Consider the following 13,814-nt stretch of genomic DNA (forward strand, 5'->3'; position numbering starts at 1 on the left):
GTGGAAAGAAAGCCTGTATCTATGCATCATCTGTGTTTGCACACATTGTCTTACTTTGTGTTTGCCAAGAAGTGGACCTGACGCAAGAATTTGAGTACAAGTAGTTTGGGAGGGGAAGGTGATCCTAGGACTTATCAGTTGGGGAGTGAGGAAGAGAGGTAGAGAAAGGAAGGCAGTCCTCTCAAGCAAGTTGGCACTGAAAGGACATGGAGCTTAATCCCACTGGGGACTTTGGGGGACAGTGTAAGACACACTCCTCAGAGTCATCCCACCCAAGAGAGGGGTGGAGTATTGATCCAAGGAAGCTGGGGTATTGATCCTCCCACCTTCATAGTCATTGGTTAAGGGCTGATCTCAGGGAAGTATTAATTCTCTGACACTTTGGGGCTGCTTGTTGCATGGAGAGAGTGGACTCCATCATCAGAGAAAGACCTCCAGTAAAAATGCAGGGAGTTGGAAGTGAATCAGTAGTCAGTGAAGTGGGAAAGGCCCAGGGATACATCGGAACATGAGAAAACTCTAGGTGTGTGTGCAGTGAATGGATTGAGTGCAGTATGAATGAGGTGGGCATACCTAAGGTGTGTGCATCTGTGTGAACATGTCCAGCTCCAGGAAAGGGGTTTCTGGCCCTCACGGAATATTCTACTCCTTGGGACAGGTTCTAGAATTTGTAAGACATGGGGCAAAATGAAAATGCAGGGCCTCTTGTTCAAAACGCAAGAACTTTAAGACAGCAACAGCAAAGTATTAAATCAAACGCAGTGTGGTGCCCTTGTAAGCATGGGGGTCCTGGGTGACTGCCACGTGCCCATGAAAATGGTCCAACTCACCCCACCCTGTGAATTCTGGTCACCTTTGCCTTTGCACAAACTGTTCCTTCTATTTGGCGTGCTCATCCCATGGTCAGCTCCTTATGCTTTGGGCCATAAGTATCACCTTTCCAGGGAGGCCCTCCTGGATTTTTCCACTTCTACTCAGCCTCTACTCCAGTCTGTTTTCCTCCAAGTCGTCCTCACTAGCTAGAAATGTCCTGCATTGATGTTCATCATCTGTTTCCCTCATTGGACTGTGAGTTCCAAGAGGAGGGCAAGAGCCAAGCTTTTTTAGTCCCCTGTGGCTTCTCCAGCACCTAGTACATAGTAGACACTCAGGAAACATTTATTGAGTAAACAGAGGCTCCTATTATGAGCCTCTGGAGCTAATGTTGTCATCTTGTTGTACAAATAAGGAAACCGAGGCTCACAGAGAGGAAGTGACTTGCCTGAGGTCACAGCGAGAAAAGGACCAGCTGGTACTAGAACGCACCCCTGGTCCAGAATTCAACCAGTCCTAATGCTGACTCACTCACTTATTAGAACAGCATTTGCTCACCTCTTTTTTACAAGTAAACACTTACTTTAGATACAACAGAGAAGGACGCCTGGGTGGCTCAGCGGTTGAGGGTCTGCCTTGGGCCCAGGGCGTGATCCTGGGGTTCTGGGGATCGAGTCCCATATCGGGCTCCCTGCATGGAGCCTGCTCTCCCTCTGCCTGTGTCTCTGCCTCTCTCTGTGTCTCATGAATAAATAAATAAAATCTTTTTTTTAAAAAAAGGTACAATAGAGATACAGGAAAGTGCACTGAAGTGTATAGCCCAATAAATTTCCACAACAGGGGATGCCTGGGTAGGTCAGCGCACCTGCCTTCCGCTCAGGGCATGATCCTGGAGTCCTGGGATCAAGTCCCATATCGGGCTCCCTGCGTGGAGCCTGCTTCTCTCTCTGCCTCTCTCTCTGCCTATGTCTCTGTCTTTCTCTCTCTGAGCGTCTCTCATGAATAATAAAAATCTTTAAAAAAAATTTTCACAACAGAACACACCCATGTAACCAGCACCCACCCAGTTCAAGAAACGGGACATGTTAAATTTGTTACGTGACTTTTGCCACCATTAGAAAAAAAGGGAAAAAAAAGATCAATTTCCAGAAGTTTCCCACATGCTCCTCTACCCTCTTCCAAAGGAAACTGACAGGGCAGCCCGGGTGGCCCAGTGGTTTAGCGCCGCCCTCAGCCCAGGGCCTGATCCTGGAAACCCCGGGATCAAGTCCCACATCAGGCTCCCTGCATGAAGCCTGCTGCTCCCTCTGCCTGTGTCTCTGCCTCTCTCTCTCTCTCTCTCTCTCTGTATCTTATGAATAAATAAAATCTTTAAAAAACAAACAAACAAACAAAGGAAACCAACATTCTGACTTGTTCCACCCAGTTTTGCCTCCTTTGCGACTTTATATAAAAGGGACCACACAGTATTTACTCTTCATTGTTTGTGACTCATCCAAGTTCAGTCCTCCAGCAGTTTGCTCGTTTCGTTGCTGCGTAGTATCCCACTGTGGAAGAGATCACAATTGATCCATTCTAGAGTAGATGGACACTTGACTTGCCTCCAGCTTGGGGCTATTACAGAGTGTTAGTGGGCATGTCTATTGGGTGTATATCTAGCACTATAAATGCAAGGCCAGAAGAGAGGTGTATAGTCAATGTTAGGAGATCACGTCAGTTTTCCAACTTAGGTGAATTGATCTACACTCTGACCAGCAGTGGAGGAGAGCTCCAGGTGCTCTGTGTTCTCACCAGCACTTGGTCAGTTATGTACCCATTTTGCAGAGATGGCATCTGAGGCTCAGAGAGAGGAATCGCTGCCTCCCGGTCAGGAAGAGATTGTGGGTCCGGCTCTGTCACCTCCTCTCCCTCCCTCATCCTGCCGCCACTGTGCCCTCCCAGCCAGGCTGTGGGGTGGGGTGGGACAGACAGGGTCACGTGGAGTTGCGTTCAGCGGGAGGAAGCCAGGCAGGGTACAGACGCTGCTGATTTGGGGCTGGTCTACAAATCAAGGTAAGGGAGGGACTGCATGTGGCCACGGAGAGGGCTCCCTGGGGGGAGGAGCTGAGAGTGGGGAGGGGGCCAAGATGAGGACAGCATACGGGAACACACTGGGCAGCACTGTCACCCTCTTGCCCCCCAGGAGAACCTCTGCCATGGAACCACCATCACCCTGCAAGGCCTCCCAAACCCAGCCTGCAGCTTCGTCCCCGATAACCTCCTACCGCTGGCACACAGGGGGCGATGGGGAGAAAGTAGCTGGAGGGTCCCGCTGGGGCCGACTTGCAAGCTGGGGGCGGGCGCTAAGCCACCAGGAGCCCATGGTCAGCAGCCAGCCTGCCTCCCGCTCGCTGTTCCGTCGTGTCCTCTCTTCGCCCCCCAAGGAGTCACGCACAAGCCGCCTGCGGCTATCCAAGACCCTCTGGGGAAGGCATAAGAGCCCGCCGCTGGAGCCAGAGCCAGAGCCAGAAGCCCCAGGTACATGGCTCCCCCACCCAGGCTGGGAGGCCGGATGCTGGGTGTATGTCTGCCTCCGGAGCATCAGCTCTACAGACACAGGAAGTTGTGGGGAGTGCAAAAGCCCAACAGGAAGTGGCTGGGGCCCAGCTGCCCTCTTCCCTCTCACATGGGGACTAGAGGTGGGGGGAGTGGCCGGGAACCTGTGGGCTGGGGGTCCATCCTGGGGAAGGGAGAGGAAAGAGACGGAGGGTGGCACTGTCCAGACGCTAAATGGCTCTTGGCCCTAATGGGTCTCTCCTCATATCCAGCAGCTCAGGCTCATCCTCTCTGGCTTGGCCAGCCACCTCAGCCACCTCCTACTCTCTTGCCCCCTGGCCTCCGTATCTTCAGTTTCTTCACCTCTTTGAACCTCAGTTTCTCCATTTAACTGATGGAGATCCTATTCCCTACCTTAAAGCATATATTATTTCACTTGCTCATATTCAATCATTCATTCATTCATTCATTCATTCATTTATTCATTCATTCACTCATCCAAACAGAGGTCTGTTGCACATTTACTACATGCCAGGCCTTGACGTGGGCACTAAGGACACAGCAGTGAACAAAACAGGTGAAACTGCCTACCCCACATAGTTCACTCACAGTGTAGTGGGCATGACAGACAGTAAACAAGCAAACCAAAATGACAGATGGGGCTGTTCCACAGAGAGATCTAGAGGAGAAAGGGATGCCACAAAGACTGGAGTTCAGGAATGTAGCACTAGCCCAGGGCCCAACATGTTTTAAATGATCTGTTAACAAGTTATTTATTCCCCTGATGGGAAAACAATAGGATGGACAGGTAATCTGGAAGGGTTGATTCAGCCTATCTATTCCTATCTATTCCTGGAAGCTCATTTCTCACTGTTCATATTCCCATTTTGCAGAGGCATTCCCTTCAACCCCCTCCAGGGTATCAGGTATTGCTCAAACCATAGTATGGAGAGTTCTCCAACAAGCAGGACTGCTCCCTCCCACCCCTCTGCTGCTCAAACACTTCCCATGGCTCCCCATTACCCCCCAGGATAAAACCTCCAGTTCTCTAACTGGCATCCAAGATTCTGAACCACTCTCAACCTGGATCTTCCCCCTCTAGCCTCTGAGCCCTCTGGGCCCTTCCTACCTTTCCTGGGCCTTGTCATCTCCAAGCCTTTGCAACCAAGCTGTTCCTGCCCTTGTCTCCTCCAGCTCTGTCAAAATCCAACCTGCTGTTCAAGATCCATTGCAAACCTACCATCTCTGGAGGCTTTCCCTGTCCCACTGCACCACCACCTCCCCCTACTCTGATCTTTTTTCTATTCCTCTCTCTTTTTTAAGATTTTTATTTATCATTTATTCATGATAGACATAGAGAGAGACAGACAGACAGACAGAGGCAGAGACACAGGCAGAAGGAGAAGCAGGCTCCATGCAGGGAGCCCGACGTGGGACTCGATCCCGGGACTCTAGGATCGCGCCCTGGGCCAAAGGCAGGCGCCAAACCGCTGAGCCACCCAGGAATCCCCTTTCTATTCCTCTCTTAAACGTTGAATGCTTTCCACCTTAGATTAGTTATTTATGTAAGGAACCAAGGATGCTGTCTTGTTGTTTAACCTCTTAGACCTACCTACTGTCTTGGTTAAGAGAAGAATGTTTGTGTTTGAAGCCCGGCTCAACCACTTCACAAGCTGTGTGACCCTGGGCACACCACTCAACCTCTGTGGTTTTCAGTTTCCTCCTTGGCAAAATGGGGATTATAAAAGCCCTTGAACGGCTTTTGGAGGATTAAATGAGAGAAGGCACCAGGAGCAGTAAACACCATATAGGGCACATGTGTCTACTCTCCATGGCCTGTGGGGATAAGGGCCTGAGAGGGGTGGAAACTTGTCCAACAACAGCCTGGCAAGGCTGCTGGGTGGGCTGGAGTTAGGGAGAGAGGAGACACCTGGGAGGGAACACCTGATGAACCTCTGCGAATGGAGAGGGTCCTCTGAGGGAGAGGAAAGGACTCCCAGGTCCCTGGTACCAACTCCTCTACCCAGAGCCTGAGCCGGAGCCAGAGACCCCTACCCCACAGATCCCTGAGGCCCCCACACCTGACGTGCCCATCTGGAACATTGGAGCCTTCACCCTGCTCGATGGGAAGCTGGTGCTGCTTGGGGGTGAGGAGGAGGTGAGAAGGGTCACAGGGGCAAGGGGGAGGGAAGAAGAGGGTGAGGAGATAGATGAGTGGGGGGAGGAGAGGATAATGGAAAGGGGCCTACCTCCCCTTTATGACTTCCCACTCTTATGGACAACAGGGTCCTCGCCGGTCCCGGGCGGGGAGTGCTAGCTCTGAGGGCAGCATCCAGGTAGCCATGGGGAACCTCAGGGATCCAGGTAAGTGTCAGAGGTGTGGAGGGCTGGGGCATTTGGGAGGATGTCAAGGTGGAGCAGAATCCAAGACGATCCCATCCCCTCACCTTCCCACCCCTGACCACCTACAGATCGGATCCCTGGAAAGACTGAGCCCGATGCTGCTGGCCCCAACCAGGTCCACAACGTTCGGGTAAGGCATCCACCCAGTGGGAGGTGGAGGGGAGAGCAAAGACTCCTAGATGCTCAGAAATGAACGGGGACTCTTACTTGGTGGTCTTGGGCAGCTCACTTTTTTGGCCCTCACGGTCTCTGGCAGTCAAATGGAACTAATGAGAGAAACCCCCCTCGGGGCTGTTTATGAGACGTCAACAGAGAATGCAGAAAAGCATAGGATGGATGCTTTAGATAAGGGAGCTATAGGTTGCCTTTATTACTACAGCAGTAGTATTGTGGTCCCCCCAAACCGACAGGCCAACCAGGACACCTTGGGGCGGAAAGAAGCTGAGGAGGGAGAATAGGATTCTATCCAGCTGATAGCCCCCTTCCCGCAGGGATTGCTCAAGCGGCTGAAAGAGAAGAAAAAGGCCAGGTCGGAGATGGGAGCCAGTGCCTCTCGGGATGGGTAAGAGTCTCTGAGGGGCCCAAGGGGCTGGGATTACACATTCCCCCACCACTTCCACCTGCCTACCATTCCTACCTTCACCAAATACCTCCCATTGGCCTCTCTGTGTCCATGTTGAGCGATGCTGGAGTTACTGAAAGACCCTGGCCTGGGAGTGTCAGGGAAGGGACCACTGAGCTGAGATCTGAAGGATGGATGGAAGTTCTCCAGCCCAGGAGGGGCAGGAAACCCATTCCAGGCAGGAGACAGGGACCACAAAGGCCAAAAGGCCAGATGAAGTGACAAAAACAAGGCCAGGATGACTGGAACTCAGAGAAAGGGATTAAGTGCAGGGAAATGTGGCCGAAAGGTGACAAGGGCTGTACTATATAAAGTGACACAGGTTACCATGAGGAGTTGAGTTTTTATCCTAAAAGTCCAGTTTAGGTTCAAGTTCATCCTGACCTCTCTCCACCCTTCAGGCGATAGGGTGTGGGTTGGTGGGAAGGAGGGAAGGAGGGAAGGATGACCACTTGTTCAATCGCCCCTTCCCGGGATCCCTCAGTGCTCTGGGCTCTCGGGAATCGCTGGCCACACTCTCCGAGCTGGACCTGGGTGCTGAGCGGGATGTGCGGGTCTGGCCCCTGCACCCCAGCCTCCTGGAGGAGCCTCACTGCTTCCAGGTAAATGCAGACAACTCTCCACCTTACCCCGACCCTTTGGTTCTACTCTTGGCCTCAACCACACCCCTGAATCCGCATCCCCAACAGGTAACGTGGGCAGGCGGGAGCCGCTGCTTCTCTTGTCGCTCGGCGGCTGAGAGAGACCGCTGGATCGAGGACCTCCGCCGCCAATTCCAGCCCACCCAGGTCAGTACCAGCAGTTAAGTTGGACGTGGAGGCCCCGCCCACAGCCCGGGCCCCGCCCTCCCCCTCCCCACCCCTCCCCAGCAACCCAAGCCCCCGCCCGCGCCCTAACCCTGCCTCTTAGACACACCTGCCCGCTAACACTTTGCAACCACTCGGAGACCCTCCCCAGAGCCCGCCTATTACCAGCCCCTGGCACACACAACCCCATCCCTTCGATTCAATGCGGGACCTAGTAGCACCCAAAGCTCCGCCTACCCGGCAAACGCCAAGTCCCCACCCCGCGGCTGCGGATCTCGTCGCCGGGACCCAGTAACGCTGGAGGGCTGTCACAGAACCACCTTGAGACCGCCGTGGCCCTTGTCTCCCCCCAAGGGCCCAGCGATCTCCCTGGGGGCATGGTGTCCCCCGTCGAGCACCGACGCCTCCCCCCCTACCCCACTCCGGTCTGCAGGACAACGTGGAGCGGGAAGAGACGTGGTTGAGCGTGTGGGTGCACGAGGCAAAGGGGCTGCCCCGAGCGGCGGCGACAGCAGGCGTGCGCACCGAGCTGTGGCTGGACGGCGCGCTGCTGGCGCGCACCGCGCCACGGGCTGGCCCGAGCCAGCTCTTCTGGGCCGAGCGCTTCCACTTCGAGGCGCTGCCGCCGGCGCGTCGCCTGTCGTTACGGCTGCACGGAGTCGGCCCGGGCGGAGCGGCGCTAGGCCGCGTGGCGCTGACCCTGGAAGAGCTGGGCGTCCCCCGCGCGCCCGCCGCGGGCCTGGAGCGCTGGTTCCCGCTGCTCGGGGCGCCAGCAGGCGCGGCGCTGCGAGCGCGGATCCGGGCGCGGCGCCTGCGTGTGCTGCCGTCCGAGCGCTACAAGGAGCTGGCGGAGTTCCTCACCTTCCACTACGCGCGCCTCTGCGGGGCGCTGGAGCCCGCGCTGTCCGCCCAGGCCAAGGAGGAGCTGGCGGCTGCCATGGTGCGAGTGCTGCAGGCCACCGGCCGGGCGCAGGTGCGGCGCTGCGACGGGGCGGCCCCGAGTGACCAGAGGCGGGCTGATCTCGCGCTCCGGGGAGCGGGGGGGGGTACTGGTGGCTGGGGACCCCAGTTGCAAGGAGGAGGGGCGGGGCACCACAAGGGGCGGGGCCTGCGCTTCAGCTGCGAGGGGCGGGGCCTGAACTGAGCCTCGGAGCCGAAAGATTTAAATTTCTGCAGCGAGGGCTGGAGGTTCCAACCTCGTGAGCCTTAGCAGTGAGGACTGGGCCCGAGCTGCAGGTATGAGGGGGTGCGGCCTGTGTCCCAGGTGTGAGGGATAGGCCAGGGCCTCGTAAGCCCCGGTTCAGTCCGCTCCCTGCGCAACGTGAACTCCAATATACCCAGGCACTGGTGACAGACCTGGGCACCGCAGAGCTGGCACGCAGTGGAGGCCGTGAGGCGCTGCTATTCCGGGAAAATACGTTAGCCACCAAGGCCATCGATGAGTACATGAAGCTGGTGGCACAAGATTACCTCCAAAAGACTCTGGGTGAGCCAGAGGGTGGATGTCCGAAGCCATCTGGGCGGGCTAGGAAACCCCATGGGGGACCTGGGAGCTCCTAGGTAACCTGGATGCCGGGAATGGGTAGTGCCTTAGAGGGTGCTGGAATCCTGGAAGCAAGAGTGCAGTGGGTTCCAGTGGTCACTGGCCCTGGCCCCTTGTTTGGCTGTGCTGAACTGCAGGGCAGGTCGTGCTGCGTCTCTGCGCTTCCACTGAGGACTGTGAGGTGGACCCCAGCAAGTGCCCGGCCCCAGAGCTGCCACAGCACCAGGCCAGACTGAGAAACAGTTGTGAAGAAGTCTTCCAAAACATCATCCACTCCTACAAGTGAGAATCAGGGCCCCAGCGCCTGAGCCTAGCTAGCCCTACTTCTCAGCCACTGTGCTAATTACCCTGAACCCCAGTTGGAGTTGCCAGATAAAACAAAGGATGCCCAGTTAAATGGGATGCATGCAAAATTTGGGGCATACTTATACTAAAAAATTACTCATTTTTACCTGAAATTCAAGTTTAACTGAAGTTGTTCGCTAAATCTGGTAACCCATTCCCAATGTCATGTCAGCTTGGGTTACTGACCCCAAGCAACCTAGGACTCAATTCCTTGTCCTCTAACTATAGGTGACCCCATACCCTAATTCCTTGCCACCTGACCTCAGTTAACATAGGACCTCTGATTCCAGGTGATGCTAAACCCCCCAATTCCATGACCCTTGACCTTAAATGACCCCATACCCCAAATATCATGCAACTGATCACAAGAAACCTGGGATTCCAATTCCTTAAACTCCCACCCTATGTTAACCTATATATCCAGTCCCATGTCACTTGGGATATCAACACCATGATTTCTGAACCTACGTGACCCTGTAACCTCAAGCCTATCCCACTTAATACTATGTTATCTGGCACGCCAATCTCATGATCCCTTATAGCTATATCCCAGGCTCATGGACTGTATCCCCTTATGACCTTGTATCCCCCCCCTCCAAGATTACTGAGTCCAGAATAACTATAGCATAAATCCTTACCCCAAGCATTATTATCCTCAATGTCTCTAATCCTGGAACCCATAGTGCAGGTGACTCCTGACTTCTGACCTTAAAACTTTGACATGAACATGACCTCTATATCCATACCCTCTCCTTTGACTGTTGCCTCTTCTGCCCCAGCTGGTTTCCAGCAGAGCTGGGCACTGTGTTCTCAGGCTGGCGAGAAGCATGCAAGGCACGTGGCTCTGAGGCACTGGGCCCCCGACTGGTATGTGCCTCCCTCTTCCTGAGGCTCCTGTGTCCTGCCATCCTGGCACCCAGCCTCTTTGGTCTGGCATCAGAGCACCCTGCACCTAGCCCAGCCCGCGCCCTCACGCTGATTGCCAAGGTCATCCAGAACCTCGCCAACAGTGCCCCGTAGGTGCTGGGAGGCAGTGGGGAGGGGGGGCATGCCAGGGCAGTGAGGTTGCAGATGCCTGGTCTGACCAACCCAGTCCGACCTCTGCCCAGGTTTGGTGAGAAGGAGGCCTACATGGGCTTCATGAATAGCTTTCTGGAGGATCACGGACCAGCCATGCAACACTTCCTGGACCAAGTGGCCATGGTGGATGTGGATGCAGCACCCAGTGGCTACCAGGGCAGCAGTGACTTAGCCCTCCAGCTGGCGGTCCTGCATGCCCAGCTCTGTACCATCTTTGCTGAACTTGACCAGGTATGGCGGGAGCCCAGAGCCCAGAGTTTGGGGTAGGGAGGCAAGAGGACAGGGAGCCTATGGTCCTGAGAGCTTGCTTACCATTGTCCCTGCATACATCGTCAGGCAACCTGTGACAGCCTGGAACCACTGCCCACCATCCTGCGAGCCATTGAGGAGGGCCGGCCTGTACCTGTCACTGTGCCGATGCGTCTCCCACCACCCCGAGCCCAGGTTCACTCCAGGTAACCTACCTGCCTCAGGTGTGGCCCACTTCTGATGGGTGAGAGCATAGGCAGGACCAAAGGCAAGCACAGGGTGAGATGGGCCAGAGGTGAAGACACGATCATGACAGAGGTCAAGAACAGGGTCAGGTTGGGATTCACTGTCAGAAACAGTGTTGCATAAAGATCAGAGGCTGGAGATGGGGTCATCCAAGGGATCAGAGAGAGGTTCACGTTATAGTCAGAAGGCAGGTACTGGGTCAGATTGAGGTCCAAGGTGGGGATTGGTCATTGCAGAGGTCAGGGAGAGGTCACATGTGGGATCACACAAAGAAAGTGACATTGTGGTCAGTGATGAGGGTCAGGTTTCAGTGAAAGGTTGTAGATGGGGTCAGATCAGGGTCAGATATTAAGATGCACCATCAAGGGTCAGGAGTAGGTGCATATGGTAAGCAGAGGTCAGGCCCAGGGCCAAATGGGGTCAACAGTTATAGGTAAAGTCATTCGGTCAGAGATCAGCGACCATGGTCTGTGAGGAGGCAGAGACGGGGTCAGCTTAAGGTCAGAGATCAGGTACAAAAGGGGGGTCAGACAGGGAAGGAAGATGGTATCCCTGTGAGCAGAGGTCAAGCCGTGGTCAGATTGGACTTAGAGGTTATAAAGATGGTCATAGAGAGGACAGTATTGTCAGAAATCCAGGAGAGGGTCAGAGATCAAACTGATTCCATTAGTGACAAGGTCATACAGAAGTAAGATATTAGAAGTGGAGTCATTTCTGGCCAGGGGTCAGCTCAGAGGCCAGTCAAGGATCTGAGCTCTCCCATTCCACCCCCAGCTTCTCTGCAGGGGAGAAGCCAGGCTTCCTGGCTCCCCGGGATCTCCCCAAGCACACCCCTCTCATTTCCAAGAGCCAGTCTCTACGCAGCGTTCACGGCGCAGGGAGTTGGGCGCGACAGCAGCCAGAAGAAGAGCGTCCCCCGCGGCTGCCCCGGCCAGTGCAGCGCACGCAGAGCGTCCCGGCTGGCCGCCCCGCTCGTCGCCGCCCCTCTGCAGGACCCCGGCCACGACCCAAAAGCTCGCTACGCACGGGGCCCGCTCCCCGCGGCCGGCCCTGGACCGGGGCCTCAGCATCGTTGCCTCGGAAGCCGTCGGTGCCCTGGCAGCGCCAGCTGGACCAGCCGCGGGACAGAGACCAGGCGACGGGCACGCACCGACCTGTGGGCAAGGTGAGGTCCAGCTCAGGTCTGCGCACGGAGAGGAATGACGGGACTGGGAAGACAGAAAAACCAGGCAGGTCTGGGTTCAAATAGCAAGCTGTCTGCGCTGTGTGACCTCGGGCCTAGTGCAACCCTCTCTGAGCCTCAGTTTGCTCCTCTGTAAAACGGGAACGAGGTTTCCTTACCCGGCAGGGCAGTGAGAAGGCAGAGAGCAGGGGACAAGGAGGTCAGGGTTTTTCGGGGAGGAGATGGGGCGGGACGGCGGGTCAGGTGACAGCTGCTCCCTCCCCACAGTTGGCAGAGCTACAGTGTGAGGTGGCCGCCCTGCGCGAGGAACAGAAGGCTCTGTCCGGCCTCGTGGAGTCGCTAAGCACCCACATCCAGGCCTTGACGGAGAAGCAGGAGCAGCTTCAGCGCCAGCTTCAAGACCTGGACGCCAGGCTCCGAGAAGGGTGAGCCCCGCCCCCTCCATTAGCTCTGCCCCGGGTGAGCCTGCTGTAATCAGATCTGCCCAGGCTCCACTTCCATTCGGGCCCTGCCTCTCAATCACAGCCAAGCACTCCTGGCAAGCCACGCCCCCTTCCAGCCCCGCCCCGACACACCTGTCTCGCCCCGCCTCTTGGTCAGCTCCGCCCACCCCAGGTGGCTGGCGAGTCCTACCTTCCACGCCCGACTCCCCAATCAGTCCCTCCCAAACAGGTTGGTCCCGGGTCTCCCAGTCTGGGCACACCTTCATCTTTGTCACCACCTCACCCTCGACTCACCAAGCCCCGCCCCCAAGAGTTGGTTGGTCCTTTCATCCCAGCCATTCAAGGCTCTGATTCAGCCCCGGCTACAAGTTTGTATAGGCCCCGCCCCCTAGCTTGGCAAACCCCGCCTCCAGACAAGCCCCGCCCCCCAAATTCCTGGCTGTCCAACCAGGGAGGGGAGTTTCTGGAGGGGAGTTTATCAGTCTTTGACCCTCCCCTCTTGCCCCCGATCCCCACAGGACCCCTCAGCTGGATCAAGAGCGTGGCCCTCCAAGCAGTGAGGATCACCGGCTGAGAAGTCTGGTGAGACCCCTGCCCTAGCCCTGGGGAAGATCTAGGCGGGGAGGGAACCAGGGTTGGGGTGCAACGCTCCCCTGCCTCCGAGCCCACAGCCACTGCCTCTCCAGGAGCGCCGCCTGGCTGAGATGGAGAATACTCAGGCCCAGCTGAGGAATGTGGTCCAGAACCTGCAGCTTCTTCCCAGAACGTCGGGATCCCGGAGCCAGCCCCTACCCCTCAAACCACCCTGCATCAACGGAGATACCACTTGAGCTGCCCACGCTGTTCCACGTGGTCTGGGAGCTGTCTTAAAAGGCCTGTCCGACCCCTGCCTCAGCCCTACAGTGGCCTAGAGTGGAAAGTGGAGCCATATGTCAACCAGTCTGGCACTGTGAGGTTACCTAGTAAAATTTTGATTTCAGTAAAATGGATGGAATTTTTTTTTTGCCCCCAAGTGTTGCCGAACAGAAAGCACCCCTCTCCCACCATTCAAGTCTCCCAAATTATCTCCTAATTAGAGGTCTCATGGAAGGGACAATATAAGGAGATTTTCACCAGCTGTGTGACCTTAGACCTTTACTCTCTTAGAGCCTCAATTTCCTCATCTGTAAAATGGATCTAAAGTTCCTTACACAGTAGAAGACCCATTGTTTAAGGTGTTCAATAAAAGGTATTTGTCATTGTTAGGGGCGGCGCCTGCTTCTGAATGAAGCCCGGGCCTTAGATGAGAGCATCTTCCTAGGCCCCCAAATCCCACACCAACTCCCTCATAGCTGGAAGAGCATGGGTCTGGGAGGCAGATAAAGGAAAGGGTGAGTAGGTATGGAGACAGTTGAGCTCTATGGCTGTTGGTTGGGTAAATGACTGGGCATTTGAAACATGGGTGAGGGGTAAGGTGAATGGGACAATAGGCAGAAAAATAGATTAGCATTTGGTGGATACCTGCCCTGGTAGGTGAGTAAGTAGGCAGTTAGCTGGGACAGTTATG

General features: G+C 55.5%; 1 protein-coding gene across 1 annotated transcript; it reads left to right on the forward strand.

The window, feature by feature from the left end:
- The first annotated feature begins 2,779 nt into the window (after positions 1-2,779).
- Positions 2,780-13,253, forward strand: RASAL3 (RAS protein activator like 3). Its single transcript, XM_025989742.2, has 18 exons — positions 2,780-2,865; positions 2,996-3,330; positions 5,376-5,506; positions 5,634-5,712; positions 5,820-5,881; positions 6,243-6,313; positions 6,858-6,975; positions 7,063-7,161; positions 7,613-8,152; positions 8,521-8,665; positions 8,860-9,004; positions 9,847-10,083; positions 10,177-10,378; positions 10,484-10,602; positions 11,417-11,807; positions 12,093-12,250; positions 12,787-12,850; positions 12,955-13,253. The coding sequence occupies exons 2-18, from the start codon at positions 3,009-3,011 to the stop codon at positions 13,096-13,098; spliced, it is 3,027 nt and encodes a 1,008-aa protein (XP_025845527.2). The 5' UTR covers positions 2,780-2,865; positions 2,996-3,008; the 3' UTR covers positions 13,099-13,253.
- Positions 13,254-13,814: the final 561 nt, after the last annotated feature.

This window comes from Vulpes vulpes, chromosome 9 (genome assembly GCF_048418805.1).
Source record: "Vulpes vulpes isolate BD-2025 chromosome 9, VulVul3, whole genome shotgun sequence".
Lineage (NCBI taxonomy): Eukaryota > Metazoa > Chordata > Mammalia > Carnivora > Canidae > Vulpes > Vulpes vulpes.

Bases quoted from the DNA above. Each gene is read 5' to 3' on its own strand.
- RASAL3 (XM_025989742.2), top strand. From the start codon at position 3,009: ATGGAACCACCATCACCCTGCAAGGCCTCCCAAACCCAGCCTGCAGCT. The intron at 8,153-8,520 runs GTGCGGCGCTGC...CAATATACCCAG, and splicing joins AGGCCACCGGCCGGGCGCAG to GCACTGGTGACAGACCTGGG. The intron at 12,851-12,954 runs GTGAGACCCCTG...CTGCCTCTCCAG, and splicing joins ATCACCGGCTGAGAAGTCTG to GAGCGCCGCCTGGCTGAGAT.